Here is a 23149-nt window from a genome sequence, read left to right on the forward strand (position 1 = left end):
GCATACCCTGTGCCCTTTCTTCCTGTCTGGATGCATACATAAATAATTAAGTCAATGCTTGATACTCTTCTTTCACTCAACCTGGCAATGATTGGAAGGTGAGGGAGTGTGTCCATATGCCATATTATATGTGGGCGTGTGTGTGTGTGTGTGTGTGTGTGTTCTCACTGACCTTGACTGTGTGCATCTGCTTTTTAACCCTCATTTGGAAGAAATATCTGCATGCTGGCTGTGCAGCACACTCACCAGCACATCAAACATCCCGATTCATTAATTTCCAGTTCTTTTTCTTCGCTGCTGACATTCATGATCGTAACTTCTACTTTTTACAAATAGGCAACCATAAAACAAAGTTTAGTGTGTACAGTATAACGATACCAATATAGACACTAATGATACTCCTTTTTTATCATCCTCACCTGCTGGATAGTTACCTGCAGCTAATGAAACGGGTTTAACTATTTTTATGGCCCTTTGACAGCACTTAAATCAGTGCAAACGTCAAGGCCCCCACGGTGACGGAAACATGCAAGAAATTAGATTTAATGGACAATATGTATCAATTAATTTTTTTCCCTTGCCTCTTTTATGGGTACAGCGTTAGCCCCTGGCTCCAACTTAAATGGGTTTTTGGATGAAGGGAAAATCTCTGGTGCCAGGCCTAATATTGGTCCTGATTTATACTCCTGTACGAAACATCACGGGACAACAGCACAACAGTCTTTTTTTAGACACACAATGACAATGACCTTAAAATCTTAGTATCATTACTCACAGATATTGTTCAAAAGGAGACACTCATGTGGAATTTGAAGCAAAGACACAGGTTACTTAGAATCAAGCCTGTCATTGGTCGCCGATTCCCGCCTTCCTTCCGCTACCTGCATGTTACTATTTTCAAAATCCTTATTGCAACCTGCACACTGAAATCGGCAGGGTTACTCTGACACTAGCATGTTAGCTAACGGCACGAACATAAACAAGCTAGCAGCTGTTACCTTTTCCTTTTCAATGCCAGGGCTCACCTCCCCTCATGCAAACCAAGTTTCCCCTGACACTATTCTGCAGGGTCTCTGCTGTATCCTGGGTTAAGCGCGCCTAAGACAAGTCTGATTGGTTTAAAAGTCGTGCAAACAAGCCAAAGCATTTTTTGCCCCGTAGACCAGAATGAGAATGTGTTCTGCTAGACCTTTCTCCAGTACTGACAGGTTTCTACAATCTTACCAACATCAGCTTTACATTTCTAGTGAGATGAGCGAAAAACAAGATAAAGATAATTTGCAAACCTGGTAAAAACAACTGATTTCTAAACGAAATTGGTTTTAATGAGGCTTTTGAACTTAAACCATGTGAAACAACTGTTGTGATACCATGCTATGAGATTTAATTGTGAGATTATTGTGTTGGTCAACACTGGCTCGTGCTGTAAATGTAATTATAGCAACTTTCCTGAGAAGTAAATCTACTGCCATTTGAATAAGGACCAGCATGTGTGACTGAGAACGGTCTGACCCTCTTGTAGCGAGCCTTTGAGTCGAGTTTCAGAGATTTGTGAGTGTAAAGTGAAGCCCCAGGGGCTGCTTGGCCTCTGTGATGAAAGGGCATGTTCAACACTCAGAATAGCTCAATAATTCACCAGTTCTCTAAGCACAGGAGGAAGGAGTGTACCTGTATGCACCTACTGTTAACGACACACACACACATACGTACTCATGCAAACAAAAACACACACAAACCCAGATCTACCAGACTGGTTATTATTAATTCATTAGTTCTGCAGGTAGAGCGAATTGGAGGCCTGCCTGACTGGAAATTTCTAGCCTTCACTGAGATTTATAAAGGTGTGACTGCAACTACCTGTTAGAAGGAGAAATGGCAGAAGGAGAGAAGGTCTTGTGTAGAGAGAAGGGATTTTTTGGAAATGTGTATCTGTCGAGATGAGAGGTATTTCTACTATTATCTACTATTTCTTCATATATGAGAGGGGGCGGAATATTAAAAACACTGTTGTACTCAAGTACAAACCAGTACAACCTCAATAATAAACAAAAAGTTGGCTGAGTCAAACCTTAGCAAGATGGTTTGCATTTCCATTATTAGTTTAACCTCACCGAGTTGAGCCGAGTCATGCCTCCATCTCCAGAGTAGGGCGCATCGTGACCGTAGCGAATCGCAAGCTCAGCCTGGCCATGGCAACCCGTCTGTGCAGGACTCCGGAGAGAAAAGCATTTTTAAAAGTCTTTGTGTGCTCAGCTCTCAGTGCTTTTGTAGCCTCCAAATGAATCTCTGAGGTTTGGAGTTCAGTTTCTCTCCGGAGACCCTGTTTGTTCTTTCAGATATCTGCTTCATTTTACTGTTTGATCATGTTCACTTTCAGTTTGAAGTCATGCAAGTTACTGCTGACGAAAACACAACATTTCCTCATTTTGCTGCTTAATATATATAAAAAACTTTTAAAGGTGCATTGTGTAGTTTTGGGGAAGAAATTTAAATCCAAAGAGAAAGCCTAAACAAACTAAATAAACAAGCTGACCTCAAAGAACAACTCAATTTGTTTCACTTTGTTTATATTCGGCGGACCCTGCCACCTTTTTAGCATCAAACAGTGTTCTAGGGACCTTATTTTCCTCTGAGAACAGCTTGTTTCTTTAGTTTGTACTATTACCTCATTAATCTTGTAACATTAAAATTCTGAGTTTGAATTTCTTCTCCAAAACGACATAGTGTCCCTTTAAATGACTAAATTAACGACGGCCTTTATTATGAAGAAGGAAATGAAACTGAGAATTAGCGGAGCGTCGTTAGCAGCTATTCTTTGATAATACTGAAGAGTAGGCTCAAGATAAGCTTGTTTTAGTAAAAGACAGACCTTCCCTGACACACTGGGCTGACATCTAATCAAACAAAGCCTGCACATGTGAATGGAAAAGCCCCAATAGTACATTGTGAATTTGTAAGTCAAGTTCAACAAAGGACCTTCATGAGCAAATCCACTGATCGTGCCTCTTCAAAGGGCCTAAATGAACAGATCGTGTTATAAATGACCAGGTTGAACAAGGTCACATCAAGAATTCATCACAAATGTGATTTCAGGCCCACAGGAGACAAAGGTCGCCGATTGTTTTATATCTGTCGTCAATCAGCCGAGAGATACAGATGACCCCCGCCTGACCTCTGTCGTGCGCAGAACCCCCGATCTGCAGCCCGAAGCGAATGTTGTGAAATTTCCTCATGAAAGATTAATTCTGGCAAATTAGCTCGATGTATGAGACCCAGATTGAGTCCTGTTGCGTAACGAGGGTTTTTCTTTACCTCTCTAATTTTTTCTGCAGCTGTTAGGGGGGAGATGGAGATGATTATGCAACACACACACTTGATTTCGCACACACAATATGCACATGTATCAAACAGGGCTGCACGATTGCACACAAACACAGACATGGAACAAACATCAGTAAATGTCTGTGGGTTAGCGAGCGAGTTTTAGATGACTGTGCAGTACAATTACCTCCTTTGAATAATTGAATCCTCAGAAGTTAAGAAGCGGTGGCCAGGGGTTTGCTTTGTTGTTCCTTGAAGAACAATTAGAGAGAGAACATGGGGGAGAAAGGGAGGGAAAGAGATGGGGGGTGAGTCATGGTGACTTTGAGAGGGGGGCCAACGGGATTTCAGACGGCTGTCAGAGTTAAAGACGCTCTTTGTAGATAATGGAAAAGAAATAATGGAATAAAGAGACGCACTTGCGCTGTTTGCTCCGATGTTACGTGACACCCCCGTGCGCGGCCTCGTCCACGCACGCACACCGACAGGCACTAGTTATCACTCACGCAAACACACATTACCGCTGCGGCTACAAGAGGTCTCCACGTGTTTGCTTGTTGTTTGTGTGTAAACAAACAAAAACATTTGCTCTTGTATTCACCCATCGCTGCACAATTTTTTTAAAACAATGGCTGACAGATTAACCAGCCAAACAGGAAACATGAAATTTAGATGAACAGTGATCCGATTTGGTGTTGTGGGACCGTTTATTGTTTGGAGGGACAGGACAGAGAAAAACACCATGAAATCAAATAAAGATAATGAAGGGGCTCAGTTACAGTAAAACAAGAGTATCTTACTGGGCTTTGTCCAATAAAGTCAAAGGAATGAGGGGTTACACGTGGTGTGTTGTTGTGGCTCGTGATGCTGTCCACAACCATGTCATCTCAGTCAGACACTTGATGGCTCTGTCCGTGGTGCTGACAACACCTGAAATGCATTCTGGGAGAGATGAAAACCAAGAGGGTCCATCTCAGCTTGCTTCTGTCCTCTCTCTCTCTTAACTGTCTCCCATCTGTTCATCTGTCTCTACCTCTCCCCTGTCATTCCTCTTCATCGACGCAGATCAAGACCACAGAATTCTGAGTTTTTGGATGTTTTTCTTCCTTCGGCCTGTGATAAATGTGCTTATTGTTGCACCAATCAATATTTTTATATTAACAATGGATGCACTGTGGCATCTTTCAGCTCATTGTTAGAGAGTCGCAGTTGCAAAACACTTCAATAAATCCAATTTAAACTATCTGCTCAGCAGCAAACTGCAGGCAGACAAAGTTAGCATTTAAGAGCTAAAGAGTTAGATGTTTTCTTCAGGAGTTGGTAGCAGAGTTAAAGGAGAATGAATAATATACATTCATCAGGTGGCCAGAAAGACAAATGAATGCTGATGTTGCTCTGTGTCTGCTCGTGTGGGTTGGATTACATAAATGTTGTGACCTTGTTAGTTTTAAGGTCATCATTAAATGTTTTAGATGAGTTTTGTCTTTAATTGTGATACTACAAATGTCTGAGTGTCATGGCTGCATGGTGGCTTCATGATCTCTCAATGCAACCAACTGAACACACCTCGTCTCACCCGAACCTACAGCAGCCACTCAAAGCACAACAAAGCTACACACACACTAATGAAAACATAGATGTGGATATTATATTCCATTTCTGCCAGTAGGTCCTCCATGAATCCTACAAACTGAACATTTAACTCATGAAGAGCGTATTACAATTTTGTACGGGTAATTGAAAATTTAACCTAAAGAAACGTTTTTTGGGTAGTTCAACATGTCCATGGTTGCTTTATCTGCATTCGCCTTCATTCCTTTCTTCCTTCCATCCTTCCGTCATTGACTGCGCTGCCATCTTTATCAGTCTGTTTCCCTCCCACACTGTGCTCAACAGGCCTTCCCCAACTATCCCTTTAGTGTGAGTTTTAAAAGTAAAAATCACTGTCCATCCCCATGTTCGTTACCAGTCCAGTGTGTCTATCTCACTCCCCCTATGCTTATTTCCAGTCCAGTGTGTGTGTGTGTGTGTGTGGCTGTGTGTGCGCATGTATAGCGGTCCACTGCGTTATGTAAAGTGCTGAGCAGGCCGGCAGTCAGTGCAATTGTTCAATGTGTGGGCTTAAGGCAGAAAATAATGGTGTTATCCTGGGATAAGCCCTCGTTTACCCTGCAAATAGAGTGTATGAGAGATGGGGGGGATGACAGAGAGACTTCCTCATCGGAATCAGTGTACTGAAATGACTCCATCTACTCCATTTAACACACACAAACATGAGCGGGGCTAAAGAAATAAAGTAGGAGGCAAGCATGGAACGAGTGGGTGCTGCTACTCTTTCTAGTCATTTCATCACTCGCTTTTTGTGCCCGGTCGCGTTACAAAATTTCAGCAATTTTACCACTAAAGACAGCCAACAAGACAACAAGGCAAAATGCATTACTTTGCTGTATGAAAAATATTGCAGTCCAGACATATGAAAACTTCTGTGCTTTTGTCTTACAGTGCAAACAAACAAAACAAGATTTGTGACACCAAGATTCAAGATTCAGCATTTTTCATTCTCATCTGCAATAAAAGTGAGATAAAAAAATTATGGGTGGATGAGTGCTCCCCAAACTTTGCTTTTTTTTTGGTAAAACAACAGATGGGCTGTCTCACACTCACTGAGAGAATGAAAGCGTAAGACGGAAAGAGTTACAGGAAGAAGCAGGTGACTGAGACAGGAAGGAGGACGGAGAGGAGACAGTTACATGAGCGGGAGGAGGCACATGACAAGAAATGTAGCGGAGGGAAACTGGGCGATACAGAGAAAAAGAGAAGGAGATAAAGATGGAAAGACGCGTGGAAGGAGAACAGTGAGAGGACGGGAAGAGAACTCAGCAGAGCAGCATCTGCTCATACTCTATGGATGTGTTTGCATGATTTAGAGGGACTGCAGCACGATACAATGCACTACACAACACCTCAAACAAGTGGTGGCGTGTATGTTTTCCAGTGCAGACATTAATGAAGGAGGCCCATATGTCACACACTGAAAGCTTTAACATGCAAATAGCTTGCAGTCACCAGCACCCTCCTGATTCAGGTTGCTTCTTTACATTTTGTAGTGACAGCAGCAAAAACAAAAAAGTTAAATATCATTAACTTATCAAATATTATCAAGAAACATGCAAGCACATAGTAAACCGTGTTACTATTGATGCTATGGCCTTCAACAGCTTTGTGAAAAAAGTGTTCTCATACCACATCATACGATGACTAAAAGTAAGGCCAGCTGTAAAATTTAAAAAATAAAAAATAATCCCAACTCATCAAATACTGACACATAATGTGATGAGATAGGAATACTTAGAAATTGGACCTTCAAGAAGTTCAATGCAGAAACTTTTTCAGAAAGGCAACAAAGTCAGATGTAAGTTGTAAAATTGCTGATGCAAGTCTTCAGTGTCTGAGGATGTCCTGGGGGGAGAAAGAGTGATGTGCTGGTCCGAGGAGATATGCTGCCAATCAGACTGGTAAAGGGCAAGAGACTCAAAGAGTTGGTTCGGCAACATCACCTTGAGTCTTACTACGTTCTGACATTGAGAGCTACGCTGGAAAGACACTTTCAGAAGAAGAGAGATGAGCTAAAAGTAAAGCTAGCCAGCGGGCACGCTAACGTTTGCTCTGACAAGCGACATCTGGACAGCTCTCACAACTGAAAGCTAACTTCCGCTGCCTAAACAGGAGATCCGATCTAGTGAGCTCCTTTCTCCAGCAGGGGCACAGCGACAGAATGTAGTGTGGTCCAGCTTATTCAATTTCTGTGAAGAACTGGACAAGAAGATCGATACTACTCTCATATGACTGTATGCTAAATATGAACCTACAGCCAACAAGCAGTTAGCTTAGCATGAAAACGACCCTTAAAGGAGCACTATGTAGTTTTGGAGAAGAAATTCAAACTCAGAAGTTAAATATTTACAATATTAATGAGGTAATTATATAAACAGAAATATCATTTTTTTTCCATAACAGAACAAACAAGCTGTTCTCAGAGGAAAATAAGGTCCCCAGAACACTGTTTGAAGCTAGAAAGGTGGCAGGGTCCGCCAAAGTAAAGTTGTCCTTTAAGGTCAGTTTGTTTATTTAGTTTAGTTGGTCATGAAAACCTACATAGTGCAACTTTAGAAGTCAAAGCGTTTTTTTACACATTGGTTTTTACTACAAATTATAGACCAACATAATGTATGAATCCATGAGCTTTGGTGGGACTAGTAAACAGATTTTATTATCATCCAACAGAGCCAAGCTAGCTGTTTGCCTGGTTGCTTCTGTGTATTTACTGTACAAACATTTGCTTTCTTGCCGGGAGTTAGATGAGAATATGTATGTTTTTCTTGTTTGTTTGTTTGTTTTGCCTAAACAAACTAAATAAACAAACTGTCTTTGTTTTCACGACTGAATAAATAGAAAAAAAACTCTTTTACTTTGTTTATATTTGGCGGACCCTGCCACCTTTCTAGCTTCAAACAGTGTTCTTGGGACCTTATTTTCCTCTGAGAACAGCTTGTTTATTCAGTTAGGAAAAAGATAAATATTTCAGTGTTTTTATTATTACCTCATTAATATTGTAATGATTAAAATTCAGAGTTTGAATTTCATCTCCAAAACTACATAGTGCCCCTTTAAGTTCTGAGTTGACGCTGGTTACATGCAGTGACTGGGGACACATGTATGATTTTGTAACTTCTGCTCTAATAATTTCTTTTGCACCTCAGCCAGTGTCCTGAACAGCTGGATCATGTATTCTTTATTACACAGACTCATATTAAAAAAACACTTTACAATTGTCTTTGTATCATCAGACAATTTTCCATTATATACCATAAAGTAAACTTCTCCTTCTCCTCCTCTGACCTCCTCTCAGTCCTTGTTGTTTTCTTTTTCTCTCCTTCTCTCAAACGCTCACATGAAACGAAGTGACATATACGCCGCTTGGCTTTTCATGCACTGTGCTCTACAGTGCGCTCATTTTAGTCTGCATGGCGAGCAGGACTCCAACACTCATCCCCGCTACTCTTATGCACTATGCATTAAACAACACAGGACTCTCCTGTCTTTCTGCAGCCCACGACACTCTCTCCTCCTCGCATCATTTTCCTTTCTTCCTCTTTCCATCTCTCCATCCCTCTCTGTGTGTGACAGCAGTCATGTCAGAGTAAGGCTGGCTGAAGCACTTGCAGCAGTCTGCCTCTTTGATGTTGAGCCCTGCTGAATTAGGCCATCACCCAGTGGTGCTCTGCTGCCTGCCTGCACACACACCAGTCACTCACACACACACTACGCTTGCAAACACACACATACAAACAAAAACAAATGCATGCTGGCCAGAAAACATGCACAATATACATGGTGGGCGCACACACACCTTAAATATTATACATTTCCTATTCTCACCCACATAGTATCCATGTCACACACATGCACACACATTGTGAATTACAATCATATACTTTAAGTCCTCATTTCCTTCTCCGCTTCTCTTTAATAAACATAAATTTGAATTCTTATGAGTGCTTCTCCTCTGAGGCCGCTATACTATAGCACATCAAAGAACACGCACACACTCATGAATGCACACACGCAGGGAAAATGTAGGACATTCAGAGAGAATTTATTCAAGAATACAGAATACAGGCAAGAATTTATTCCCTTTCAATCTGCTCTCACTCTCGCTCATACAATACGGCCGTATGAATAGCGGCAAAGTGACTAAGGCAGGAAGCCTACTGAATTACACATAAAAACAGGCTGGTGACCTGACATTTCATAAAATGAAAATGATGTCTCAAAATGGAAATGCTGTATATACTCTGTTCACAGAGAGAAACTCAATTCTTTTGCAAAAAGATGAGACAGCTTACAACTGTGATATCTCCAGCTCAGTTCCCAATTCATAAGCAAAAGTATTGAGTGAGGGTATTGTGATGATAGAAAATGTTGCACTTAATCACATCTGAATCCTTCGCTGAACATTATAGATGCAAAACTCCTAGTAACAATGGATAAATAATGAGAAAGATTATTACCAGACTCTGTGTACCATTTTAGCTTCTTTTAGCTTATTGTTTACATTTTCTGGCCACTACTTTAATGTTTTGGTTCAGTATAATTTGTTAGTGTTCCCAGTGAGGTTTAAACGTGCAATATGTGAGAATTGGCCACTTGTTGATTCATACTTAAAACAAATAGGGGGCTGCATATCACTAGAGTAACAGCCAACTGCTGCCGACTGTAGCTGCCATTAGCATGTTAGACCAGTTCACCGTTCACCACCAGCTACATGGAGCACTGGGAGCTCAGAGCACCGGAGGAGTGCTGGTATTTCCCCTGCTAGGACGAGGGCTTTGAACTGGAACGGGACTAGCTGGTTAGCATGCTAAGATGTCATAACACCAAAACTGTTAACTCTCTGTTTAACTCTTCACTTTTCAATCAAATGTTGATCATTTAGTCAAGTTTTGAATGATCTCAAACACATTTTTATAGTGGGGATGCCAAGTTTTTGTGTACTGAACTAAACCATGATGCTAACTTGGTATGGTGAGCACACATTATCTGTATCTGTATCTGTTCAACCAACTAAATTAATATTATTTCTGAATTTTTCCTTGATTTTTGTGCTTATGTCATGCAAGGCTATATAATTAAATGGTTTCTTTTTTAGTTGGTTTTAATTGTTTATTGTTATTTCCGGTGTTGCTCTGCTGTAGATCCCGAGTCCGCACAAGATGTTTTATTTAGAAAACTGACCAGATTCTCTGGCGTGCGCTTCCATCAAAAATAGACTTGCCATCAACTCCGGCTGCTGTGTTGTGGCCGTAACACGGCGCAGACAGCCCCCTGTGGAATCTGGGGGTTAGAAAAATATCCTTTTAAATTTTGTTGTCCATATAACGCAGTGTCAAAAAAATCAGTGGGTGTTTTTAAGACCTAATTGGCAGCACTGTGTTCAGCGCATCGCTGCGCTCAAATTGGTCCAAGCGAGTAGTGTGCTGAGTGGCGCAACAAAAAGCTGTCGCGATGCAGTACAACATATTGGAAATAATTGGTTATAGCGCAAAGGGGTGCCATTGCTGTGTTGTGTCTGAAAGAGCCTTCATACCCTCCTGTAGCGTTAATGGTAAATGAATACTTCACTTTTTCACAGTGGACGTGTTCATATTACTTTTTCATTTACTTTACTTTTTTAGTTATTTTAAGTAAAGAAATGAGAAATAACCCAAAAGATCTCTTTCATGGCTTATTAGCATGGTTGTTATTAGTTTTGCCAAAGCAGGTTGTATAAGACAAGAAAAAAGAGAGAAAATAAAAATATATGGTGTGCACGTTACTCCTGTATTCTCTCTCTGTCTCTCACTCTCTCTGTGCTCTCTGGTGGCCAGGAACAGCCCTGTGGTCAAACTGGAGACCGGCCAGAGATCTTTCCATCAATTAGTTGATTTTTTCCCCCCTGTCTATCTCTGCCTTCTACTCTCTATCTTTCTGTTCTTCACTCCATCCCTCTCTCTGTCTCATTATTTCCACTGTTGTTGGCTCGCTGGAAGAACGCTTGAGAACATGGCATCTGAATGTAGGACACTTAAAGAGCAAAAGCTATTTCTTCAAATGTTGTTATTAAGTAATCGCTCGAAAGATCCTAAAAAAGCACTTTATTCAGCGCTTGCGGGCGTCTTTCAACGTGATGTTTTGGTTTGTTTGTTTTGGGTGGCTGATGGAAGCTCGTGCACCTTTGAACTTGTGTTTTCTGAAGTCTTAGATGAGTGAGTGAGGAGAGCAGGTGGCACCGGTGCTTCACATTAGACGACAACAACCCACTATTTTACAAACACGCACGCAGCTACACACGCACAACGTCACAACACCACCCCCCCGCCACACACAGCGTGTCATCACTGCATATCAATTACACGGGGAAGTGAAGATCTATTTCTAATTCAATCAGTCAGTGCTGGTGTCACATCCCTCGCTCTCCAGCTTTCTCCCTGCCTCTCCCGCTCCCTCCGCCTCGCTCTCCTCTTCACCCCTCGCTTCATTCGCACTGATGCGTCTCAGGCATCGTGGGGCTGGTGGACGCGGGTGTCAGGTTTGTGTGTTCGTTTATGCATGTGTGTTGGAGAGACGGTGTGTGTGTGTGTGTGTGTGTGTGTGTGTGTGTGTGTGTGTAGTTCTAACCCTGTGGGTAACAGTTTAAGTTTTAGACTTTTGGAGAGTCGACATTTCTGAGGAGTGCGGTAATCCTGGCCTGACCTTGTTTCTTTCAAGGGCCAGGAGGGTTTTACAGTCAAAGATACTATGTGGAATATTTTCAAACCACTCATAACAACTTCTTTTTTTTTTTCATGTTTCTTATGTAAAACTGTAACTTCTGTCACTACTTTTTACCACATAAACCTGCATTAATCCATTTCGCAACAGTTGGCTCCAATATTCACTCTCCTTTTAGCTCTGCTTTGGTCTCCACCAACTCACGAGAAAACTACCTGGCCCTTTAGCTGTAAAATGCTCCACTGGGCTCACCGGCTAGTTGCTAACTTTTTCTGTCTGTTGTATGGTGCAGGGCAGGTGGTGCACAGTGGGTGTTGACAGCTTTTTTGCTGCTAGAAATAAGGTTAATGAGAGCAGCGAGGCTGAACATAAGCAGTACAGTTGTAAAACCAAAACAATGAGCTGAAAGGCATCAAATAGCATATAGATGAGAGGAACAGCAGCGGCAGGTGACAATAGCAGCTTTGGAAAAATAAACACCACCATCTTCCCGAGACTTTTTGCACTCAGCTTCCTTAGATTTCCATAATCAACTTGTCAATATAACTCAAGTGCCATATGAACACACATGGGAGCACACGATCAATTGGAAAATTGCTAAAATTAACAGGATATTGGCAGATTATCAAATCCAGACCCACAGTGCACCAAAGCATTCCCATTTTTACTTCAATCACTGCGACTATTGTAATTGCAGTTGCGCAACAAAATTCAACACCTTGAAGCATATGGTTTCTTCCCTTTGATGGAATAAGGCTCTGCTCTATGAGGAAGCTCTCAAAGAATTGGAGCAATTGGTTCTGTTTGAAGAAGAAATCCTCCCTTGATATCATTAGCAAATCATATCATCGAAATCATTAATATAAAAAATAAAACACCTGAGGAGGAGATTGTGGTGGTGGCATGTGTGTGTTAGTAGTGCCAGGCTGTAATGGCCAGGCTGCATCAGTATGACTGGAGGTTATAAATCAGCAGTCAGTTAGCCAATGATTGTGAAACATATGACATATGACTTCAATGTTCATCCCGAAATAACACAAACAAGGACAGGTGAATCTATCTTAAAACTTGATCTCAGAATCAGTTTAAGACATGACAAACCACCTCATACTTCTTGTTTTGCCAGAATAAATTCAATTTTATGTTGTGGCACATCGTAGTTAAGGTCTGGTTATGTTCAGGCACAAAGAAACACTTGGTTAGGGTTAAGAAATGTCTTGCTTTGTCTCGACTTTTTTTAAACACCAGTTTTTCAATCTCCAAAACATGGCTGGAAATGATCCTGAAGATTACTTAAATATATCCAGCAGTGTTGTGCTTACGAATGTTGAAACACACGCTGGAACTGCAGTTACGTTGTAACAAATGCATCCAGGGCTTGCAGAAACATTAACCGCCAACATTTTATGTTTTAATGAAACGCTGAGACTCATTATGTCCTAATTATTCACAAAGAAAGCATTAATTGCGTGTCTGTTTGTCAGAATGTAAAGAGACATAAAAACATAAACTTGTTAACGTGTTTGTTACTTTGCCTGTCAGCTGCGAGGCCTGTATTAAATAACGTTCGCCTCTGTCCCGTTCAACCTGCACATCTGAAGGCTTTATGAATATATTTGTTATTTTAAGCAGAAACGTTATGTAATGGGGGCTGATAGAAATGCGCACATGGTTATCCAACCCTTAGCTAATCATTACATCCGTTTTCACTAAACGAGCTTTACTTGCATCTTACATCACACTCTGGATACAGTGTACAAACATCACATCTAAAGGGAAAAACATAAATGTCTCCTTAAGTTGGAATCGGTCCTAAAGGGGCTCGACGTATACAAGCTGCAGAGCACTTAATTATGTGATACAGTGAGTTCCTCGTGGGATTATTCTCCTAACGCTTGTTAGCAGAAACATACGTCTTCCTTGGCTGACACCTCAGAAATGTATTTATTAAGTGCTCCATATTTAAATGTAAACTCTCTCTCTCTTTGTCTGTCTCTCGCTCGCTCTGTCAGATCATAACCATTTGAACAACGCAGCCTTGTCTCCCCTGGGTCCAGCCATGGCCTTGTCTCATCCTCACAACAACCTGGGAATTGGTTTCAACAAGTACACCTCGCTCAAGGCCGTGGGTGAGTAAGATTACACACACACACATACTCACACACAGTCGGACACACACACACACATACCGACTACATGAAAACACAACATGTTTGCATGTTTGAATACTTACTAATGGATTACAGAACAAAGGCTTAATGAACTATGAGGTCAAATACTACAGTATAGACATACCTGAATGAGGATTATGAAAAATACACACACTGAATGGGGAAGTAGTTAAAGTAGTACAATCATCCATAAGGATAATGACTTTGTTATGAATCGGACTATCAGGCGATCACACAAGTCATGTTTGAGTGCTGAGTGTCATATTAAACACTCACAAGATAGACGATTTCACTGTCCCCCCACCTTACTAACATAATGTCCACTGTGTTGTTTTTTGGTCCATCAGTTAGAATCATAGATACAATATGAGAACATTGCGTAACGTTAATGGTGTATTAGCTTTAGGAAACATGGAAACGGGGAAGTCCTGTATTGAACAAAGCAGACATTAGGATCATCGTTGCCTCACAACCATGAAAAAAAACACAGTGAGTCGTTTGTTGTGGACGGGATAGTCATCTGCCTACAGCTCCGCTGCAACATTATGCTGACAGTTATTGACAGCTTGCCTTTCTGCTAATAGTAACCATGAATCGGCTCTGGAAAAAAGGTATGGCATAAATTCATGCTGCCATAATGCCATTATGATGACATAACTGGTACCTCAACTGGTTTACATTTAAAAAGAACGAATAAAACACACACATTAACACAGTGAGGCATTGGTGGATGGTTAGTGACAGTAGTCTGGACAGCAGCAGTTTAAAGCGACTGGTTCTCGCCTCGAGCTCGTCCTCAGGCCTCTCTCTCTCTCACACACACACACACACACACACACAGAAACACAGACATAAACATGTCCCAGCCAACACACACACACAGACATTATACTTCTTCCTTCTGCACATGCACACATAGAGGGCACGGGCGTAAACATGTACGTAGACACACACACACACACACACCATCTATCATCTGATCACTGCAGACAGACAAGGACATGGTGACGATGATGAGGAGCGACAGTTTGACACATGAACATGTACTGTTCATTGACATAATATGCAAAGGGAGACAGGACTGTCCATCATAGCTGCAGAGTGTCAGACACAGAATGTAAAGAGCATGAGACATCCAAAGTTTTAAAGGACAACGCCACAGTGACTGCTTGTTAAGTCTGTCAAGCTTCTTATACGGCAAATAACGCAGTGAACATTAATAACAATGGCAGATTTACATAATTAAATGCTTTGTGAAACAAAGGCTCCTTGATTTCAGACAGTGGTAGATTAAACCAGACTATCGATTTTGCTGAAAGGAAAACTGTCGCTAGCAATAGGCTAGCTAGTTAGTTACTAATAATAATTAAGCTATTGACTCAGTGGATAGATGGGAAAGGCTGTGTCTAGCTGATATATTAATGTTTTCAAGTTGACAGGGTTTAATGGAACAGTCACAGTCTGAGTTTCGGTAAAATTTCTCCTTTCTCAAAAACATTTGTTTTATTTTATAAGGGAGTCTCTTTACTGTTGTTAACTGTAGTTGCTGTGGCTGCTCTGAACTACTATGTCGGTGTTCAAGTTTGCCATCTGCTGTAGTGCAAAACTTCTCGAATTGTACATTTTTGTCGATACAAATTTGCGTTAAGTTATCCTGACAGTTCAAATTTAAAATGTATACAAAACATCGATGTCATGCACCATGTACCATAATGTCATTATGACTGACCTCTCAGCACCCCCAGATCGTTGCTAACTTATATATTTTTAAATAAGTTAATCGTTGGCATAAGTAACGACAGTTACACATCTCAAATCGGCAAGCAAGCTCTCAGGAAGTTACGCAAAACTAACCCCAGTGACGTCATTGTGATCTGCAGTAAAACAGTTGTGGTGTCATTTATAGTGATGTCATTGAGGACTGCTTTAGAACTCGTGATTACATTCATTCATTCATTTTTTTCAGTTATTACTTTAAAATCAAGTGTTAATGAGTGTACCATAATCATAATACACTTCAATTCCACGATGTACTTTAGCTGTGAGGCCACACTTCTTATGGTTGTTGCCCCACACTCAACTGTTGGAGAGGTTTTGTGCAGAATATTCAGGTGTAGTGACCCTTTACATTATAGCCCTCAGCTCACTAGCCTTTATGCTGCCTTTTTGAAAGATTTTTTGTAAGTTGATCACAAACAGTGTTATAGAATAGGATGTGCAGTTAAAATGAGAAAAGCCAGCAAAGTGACTGAATAGAAGAAGAGCAGGAAAAGAGAGAATCTTGCCTCATTATTATCCTCTGTGAGAAACAAAGGCCGATTGCAGCAGCAGCAGCAGCAGCAGCAACCCCCCAACCACTCAACCATGAGCGACAGAAGTCAGCCACATCTCAATGAAGACTCGCTCAAAATAACAAATTCCCTCACACATTGAGGTGCAATGCTCCGCTCTCTCCTCCCTCCCGTCCCGACATCTAGGTGTTCTGTCTCTGTGTGATGACACATAGACGATGAAGTGCTCCTCTTTGTCCGCCTCCGTTTGGTATCTGCTGTTTTTGTCTCTGCCTAACACACACACACACACACAAACACTCCTCTGTATTTACTCTACTGTTCCAGTGCAGTTCTGATGTTTCAGCTAACACAACACACCTATAACACACCTAAAGTCATTTTTTTGGTTTGTTTATTGTGTCCTAGTACCTAGCATGCACTCACAAAGTGGGAAACATGAACGTAAACACAACCCATCATCTTTTCACACATGCTTATCAGCTCTCTCGCTGAGCAATAAACCCGCCACCGGGTCCGGAGATCCTGGCTGTGCGGACAAAGTCATGGCTAGGACACACAACAGTTTGGGTCGGGATTGTTGACCGTTTGCCAAGTGAAACAGCATGTATTTGCACCAAGCTGCTTTGAAGTCTTTATAATCACATTTGGACTAAATGCAACTGTTGACCGCGCATGTTTGTTTTCTAAAATATCTCCTACAAAGCAAGATACAAGTGGTAAAAATGGAGAAAATTAAGCAGTGAGCACAAAACGAAAAATAAGACAGAAAAGACAAGAGCATAACAGGTCAGGGAGGTCGGGACTTTGTGGCAGCAAACCTCTGCCAGGTGCAGCAGCAGGACTCTGGCACGAACACCTCTGATATATCTGTCTTAATTAAAGGAGGACAGGTGGACTGGCAGTGAGAAAATGTTGGATAAAGATGCTAAAGGTTAGAAAGTGAGAAAAGTGAGAGAGACAGAGACAGAATGAACAAGCAGGATGTCAGAGTGAGAGGAAAGAGAGATAAAGATATGTGGTTGAATTTAGATGGTCTAGGTTTGTCTTGAGGAAACAGTTAGGAATACTAAATACTTGACGTACAGTCAGGGAGTATAATGTGGAAACAGACAACCCTCCAAAGCATTTCCCGGTGGATTTGTTGGCGCCAATGTCGCACAGACAATCTTTTTCTTTTTCTTTAGAGGAGCAACGCAGGACAAAACATTTCATTTTGTCTATAATGGAGACATGAAAGCACATAGAAATGGATTTGATCACCAGCCAGCCTTCATTTTCCTGAGAGATTTGACAGACATAATTACATAGTGAAAGTGAGGTTGAAAGGAAACCAATCTAAACGCTGATGGTGTCATTACTCAAAAGCCATTACAACATTTAGTTCACAATTTTGTATGCCGCAAAAACTTGTCTATTGCCTGGTAAATGTACAGGATTCACTTTGGTTAAATGGGCAATATGTAAAAATTTGCCACCTGTCAAAGAGTAACCGCTAGCTGCTGCTAACTGTAGCCGCCTTTGCTAGCTAGCTCAGTTAGAGGTTCAGACTGGGAGCTCATGGACCAAGGGAGTGTTTACACACGTAGCATGGGAGCGTTGGACTGGGACGAACTATGGCTAGTTGGTTAGCATGCTAACTTCAGTAGATAGCTCTATGGAAAAGTACCACATGGATTCACGTACATGGACACAGATTTTCCATTTGAAAGTCATGCTGAGTGTCACAAATGGAAAATGTGTTCCCATGTACACAAATCCTGCAGATTCAATTTCATGTGGATTTCACTGTTACTGATACTGAGCTGGATGCAGGTTAGTCTCCAGCCAGTGTCAGGTTTCCAGAAAAGACAAGATGAGACAGAAGGTGGACGGATGTCCTCGAAAAAGGCGTGAAACTCTGTTTGCCAGGACACCAGGACTCCAAATCTGAGCCAAGACTGCCTGAAGTCTTTTTAAATTACAGTCTAATAATCCAACAGCCTGGACAGCATTTGAAGATGCAGTAGAGAACACTCCTGATTTTAGAGTAACGACATCATAACAACAACAATGATTGGTTGTCATTTGCTTTTTGGAATTCCCATTTAAACCACCAAATGTATCCATCAATTCACTGATTTCACAAGTTTTTTACTTGTTATAGGAAAAAGTTTAAATAATTTTTTAGGATGGTAATGGGTAGAATAAATTAGGGTATTTTTCAATGAATACATGAATTAAAGTGATCTCAAATTCCCCAAAAGATTGCTTTGAAGATGAAGGAGCGCCGCTGGTTCAAGGGTTCTTTTTCAGTGAAGTACCTGGAGACTAATGAGGAGAAAGTTCATTTTCAAGACATTTTCCGAACTGGATGGAAACATCTGGTTTGAGTAAAGATTTGTTCCGTAACTTGTGAGTTTATCGGTTGTCTTGCAGGATATAATGTGCTGTGCACTGCTGGACCTTCCTGTGGCTCCATACTTAAAAGATGTAAAATGTGCTGTCAAGCGTCGCTCAGAGCCCACAGAGCTCCCAAAGTTTAGCACCCAATACTTCAGTCTGGATTTCTTTCTAAATATTTCTATTTGAGGTAATGGTGCAGCTCTAAGAACATGTTGTCTGGGATTTAGATGTTTCATTCAGTGTAAGACATCATACTGCTGCAATGAATTGTTGAACAGGCAGTTACAGAACAAACTGTCATAGAAAACATGCGGAAAGAGGGAGTTGAGAGTTGCAAAACTGCACCTAAAAGTCATGAAGTGCAGCAGGTGCTTGCTGGATATAACACGAATGATGGGCTACTTGCATATATGCATAATAACTGTGTTTTAGGTCTTATGCCATTGTGATGTGTGTTAACATGCATTGTACTGTGCAGGTTCACTCAGACTAACTGCTCTAAAACAATAAAATGGTTTAAAAATAGACCAAATAGAATCCAGTATGTTGTCAAACTCTGTTAGCCTTTGGAGAGCCCAGCTTATGCAGTTATAATGGGGTGGCCCAGATTGGGCCCGCGGGCCTCGCTTTAGGCTGCTGCTGGAAAGAGAGCAGGAGCTGATGTTGTTGAAGTGTACGAAATAAATGAAATACAGATGGAAAGAATGAAAACAAGAGAGACACACAGAGAAAGGACGAGCAGATGGAGAGTCTGTGAAATGGAGAGGGAGGCGCATAATACAGTCACAGCGGACCCCGCTGTCAGGTGCTCCTGCTGGCAACATGTGTGGAAACACTCAAATGGACAGCAACAGCAGTTGTTGTGGGGAGGAAGAGTGTGTTTAATTCATTGTTTCTGCACCGTCCCAGATTCTCCGGCCCTGTCCAGAGATTTGAACCAAATTTCTCTCGAATTTGAGAGCTGCTCCAAAAAGAGACATACGGTGTCCACAATCAATAAAAAGTGATAACCACGTTCCTAAAACGCGGGGGTTTTTACAGCATTCTGTACATTAAACCTGAATCCTGTCTGTCTATCTGTAGCAATCCTGCTGACGTCAACTGAGCCTGAAAAGCTGCCAGAACCTTGTGATGCACTTCACGGCAAAGATGCGTACAAATCAAGCCGCTTACTCCCTATTCAATGTGCAAAGAACGTATGTAAATGTGTTCTTTGTTGCACGATGCCCGGCACACATGCAGTCGCACACACATGTAAATATATGAATGTACAGACACAAATGCACACACATTCATATTGCACCCTAATCCTCGTCACGTTCATCCCTATCTTCAACATTTTAAATGACAGCAAAGCAGTTTCAGTATTCATGCTCCTCATTCTTAGTCATCGATATCGTGACACAATGCACAATGATTATTGCTTTGTTAATACGAGTTAAATCTCTGTAATTTGCACAATTAAAGTGATTCATGTAAAAGCTTTTTTGGGCTTCCGTACAAAGATCCCAAGTTAAGCCTTAATTGGCTGACTTCTGCACAAAACCATTCTGAAAAATAATTGATAATAATTAGGTATCCATAAAGAGCATTTTGTCTGACAAAAACTCAGCAAAAACAGTGATTCATATTATTTTTTCTATCAAGTTAATTTAAATTTTTTTCGATGGAAACATGGCAGGCCAAATCAAACCTTATGGCGGGCCCATGGGCACTACTTCGGGCAGCACAAATGTGCTTCTCAATTTAAAGACATAATATGTAACATTTCACCATTACAATCCCAATAAACAGCTAGACCTTTGTTATACACTGTATTTTGCTGATTTGTGTGCTTAAATCATCCTTAACATTCCGAGACAACGTTCAAACCAAGAGAAATCTGTAAAAATATCAAATGATGCTGTGAGGAAAGTGAGGAAAGAAGACATCTCGTCTGTGAACATTTCGTCCCGAGTCTCAACCAAAACTCCCATGATCCCACGCTACCTCAACAGATCATCAAACTGCATGTTTTGTTTCCATTGTTTTGATGGAGAGGCGCCTACAGTAGCTGTCCTGGTCCGCTGTTCAAAAAATGCGGAAAATGACCTTGTCTAGTTTTGTAGCCGCACTTTGATAACTGATCATGGTCAGCGCTTATCTCGTGACAGATATATTGTAGCTCCTGTGCCTCCCCATATTCCACCGGTTGAAAGCTCTTAATTGTGAAGCAGCAGCAGAAGGATGCTCTCTTTGCATCCAGCATCCAAATCCAGGACGACCAATTAAAAACTGCTGTAAAGAGAGAAAATTACTGAATATAAATACATTTCATAGCAATAGCAGAAATAGGCCAACTATAAATAGTCATTTTTTTGATTTCATAAGAACCTTAAGGATTATAACTTTAAAGACCTCTGCAGTATTCTCTGGTGACATGTTCATTCATGGGATGTATTAAACATTTCAGCTGCTCTCTTGCACCATCTAGGTGGTAAAGGTCCTCTCCTTGACCAGAAAAATAGATGATGGAAGTAGCTCAAAACATTAAACATCTTTCATCAATAAACCGTTTTTCTGTTTAAAAATTACATTTCGGCTGCTTTGTCGTGTCATGGGGGAATATATCCAGTTACACAACAATTTCCGTGGTTGTAGAGAAAATCAGGATTGCACTTAAATCTTTGGTTACGGAGAGAGTGAATGATTACCGCCGATGTCTCCTTCCTCCACAGCTGCTGCTGCGGTGCCCTGCAGTTAACACACTGGACCCGAATTTGAAGTGTTCAATAAGCAATTACCAGACAGTGATAGCGCTGGACAGTTCTCCTCACACGTGTGAATGTGAGACTACTCCTCAAGGTGTTTCCCGAAAGCAAAAATATCAGAAAACGTTCTCAGTCGTCCTGAGTAGAATAAATGATTGGAAATGAATCGACAGCAACAGCTAGAGAGGGAAAAACTGCAGTAGATAAAGTCATTAATGGATGACTTCTGTTAGTGGTGTTTATCTGAAAACTGTTCAAAGACTTTCCTGTATTTTCCTGTAATTGCAAGTGTAACCTGCAACATGTGTCCCTCTCTCTTATAAAAGAGATCTATACTGCTGATCCTAAGTATAACATCTACAATATCTGAATCTAGGTTTGTATCAAAATCTTAGACCCAGGACCTTTCTTTTCAGGTTTATCACAGGTTCACGCTTACTGATCTTCTAGGTTTGGGAAGGAGATTGGCAGTAGCAGGCTCTGTACGAGAGTAAATAAGACCTCCAACCCACATAACACACAGGACCACAGGTTATGGAACAGAAAATTACCTTTATGTAAATATCTTGTTCAGTTTCATTTACCTTCTTCCATTTAGTAGGAATATCTTTAAGTAAAATAAATAACTCAAATATACCACAAAAATAATTTAAACAACCCCAAAATGGATGTAAACAACAAAATGAAGTATTTCAATACCCCAAAAGATTGGAAAATAAAATAAAAAAAATATATGCGGTACCACTTGACTGGTCACTGGTTGTCAACCCTCAGTTTTCTTATAATGTCAGTTTTATTCAGTTATCAGTTTATCTTGGTTGTCAACCTTCAGTTTTTATGTCAGTTCAGTTATTTGTGTATCTTGGTTGTCAACCTCCAGTTTTTATGTCAGTTCAGTTATTTGTGTATCTTGGGCCCAAGAACAAAAAACAACCTGAGTCTCAGGTGGAGAAAAGTATCAAAATAATTAATAAGGTAGCTCTTAGGTGGTTTTCCTTTGGTTTTTTTTGTTCCTACCGCCCTCCTGGTACGGCAAACATCCACATGTAGACGTCCTGACACGCAGACGGCATCCACAACAGCAACGAAGTCCTGGACCACAATGGAGCAGTTCCTCAAATGGCACAGACAGAATCGTCCCTCAAAAAAAACCAGTCTGCACACAAGTATGCAGAACCGTTAGACTTCCACAGTTCTTAAATGTATTTTCCCTAATGTCCTTGGTTTTAAAATAAAAATAAATTTGCATTTTAACTAGTTAGCCCATACATGAATTAAATAATTCCCTTTTTTAACAGATGAAATGAAAATATGTAATGAATTGAATTAACATGTGTTTTAAGCCAAACAAAAAGAAGCGTGCATCGACGAGGCCTGTGCTCATGATGACGAAGGATGTAACATTTTTGCTTTAAACATATGAATTATAAGCTTCAACATGAGAAATACACAGCATGTTGTAACACATTGAAGGTAAATACATTAAATGACATTACTCTGCATTACTCGCAGTTGGAGTTACAGCAACAGCTACGGTATTTGAGCTGCGCATAGCCACTTAGCCAGCCGTGACTGAATTAGCAGGCCGGGAGGAAAAAAAAAAGTGCTAAACCCTCATCATAACAATCAGTATAAAACCGTCACATCGTCAAAATACTATGAAAACCTATCTCAAGCATCATTAAACAACATTTACCGACTACTCTGACTGGTTATTAATTTTTTCCCACGCATTGAACCGCAATGCTAGTGCTAATTGAGTTAAGCTAACTCACCAGAATAGTTTAGAAAGTTCAGGAAATCACTCCGACAGAGCCTCTCCTACAACCGACTCCGACGTCTTCGAGGTAGGTACTCGTTCGTGGTTCACTGCTAACAGCAACTCTCTCACCAATGTTCATGGAAACTCTCTTTTCATGTG

General features: G+C 40.9%; 1 protein-coding gene across 5 annotated transcripts in view; it reads left to right on the forward strand.

The window, feature by feature from the left end:
* LOC311267293 (protein shisa-8) overlaps window positions 1-23149 on the forward strand; it is a 103951-nt gene that overhangs the window by 72966 nt on the left and 7836 nt on the right. For all 5 annotated transcript variants that reach the window (XM_084370275.1, XM_084370277.1, XM_084370278.1 and 2 more), the window contains one exon: window positions 13644-13760. In XM_084370275.1, coding sequence (XP_084226401.1) covers window positions 13644-13760 — 117 coding nt within the window. The remainder of the gene's footprint in view (window positions 1-13643; window positions 13761-23149) is intronic.

Source organism: Pagrus pagrus (genome assembly GCF_965226575.1).
Source record: "Pagrus pagrus genome assembly, chromosome: 13".
Taxonomy (NCBI): Eukaryota; Metazoa; Chordata; class Actinopteri; order Spariformes; family Sparidae; genus Pagrus; species Pagrus pagrus.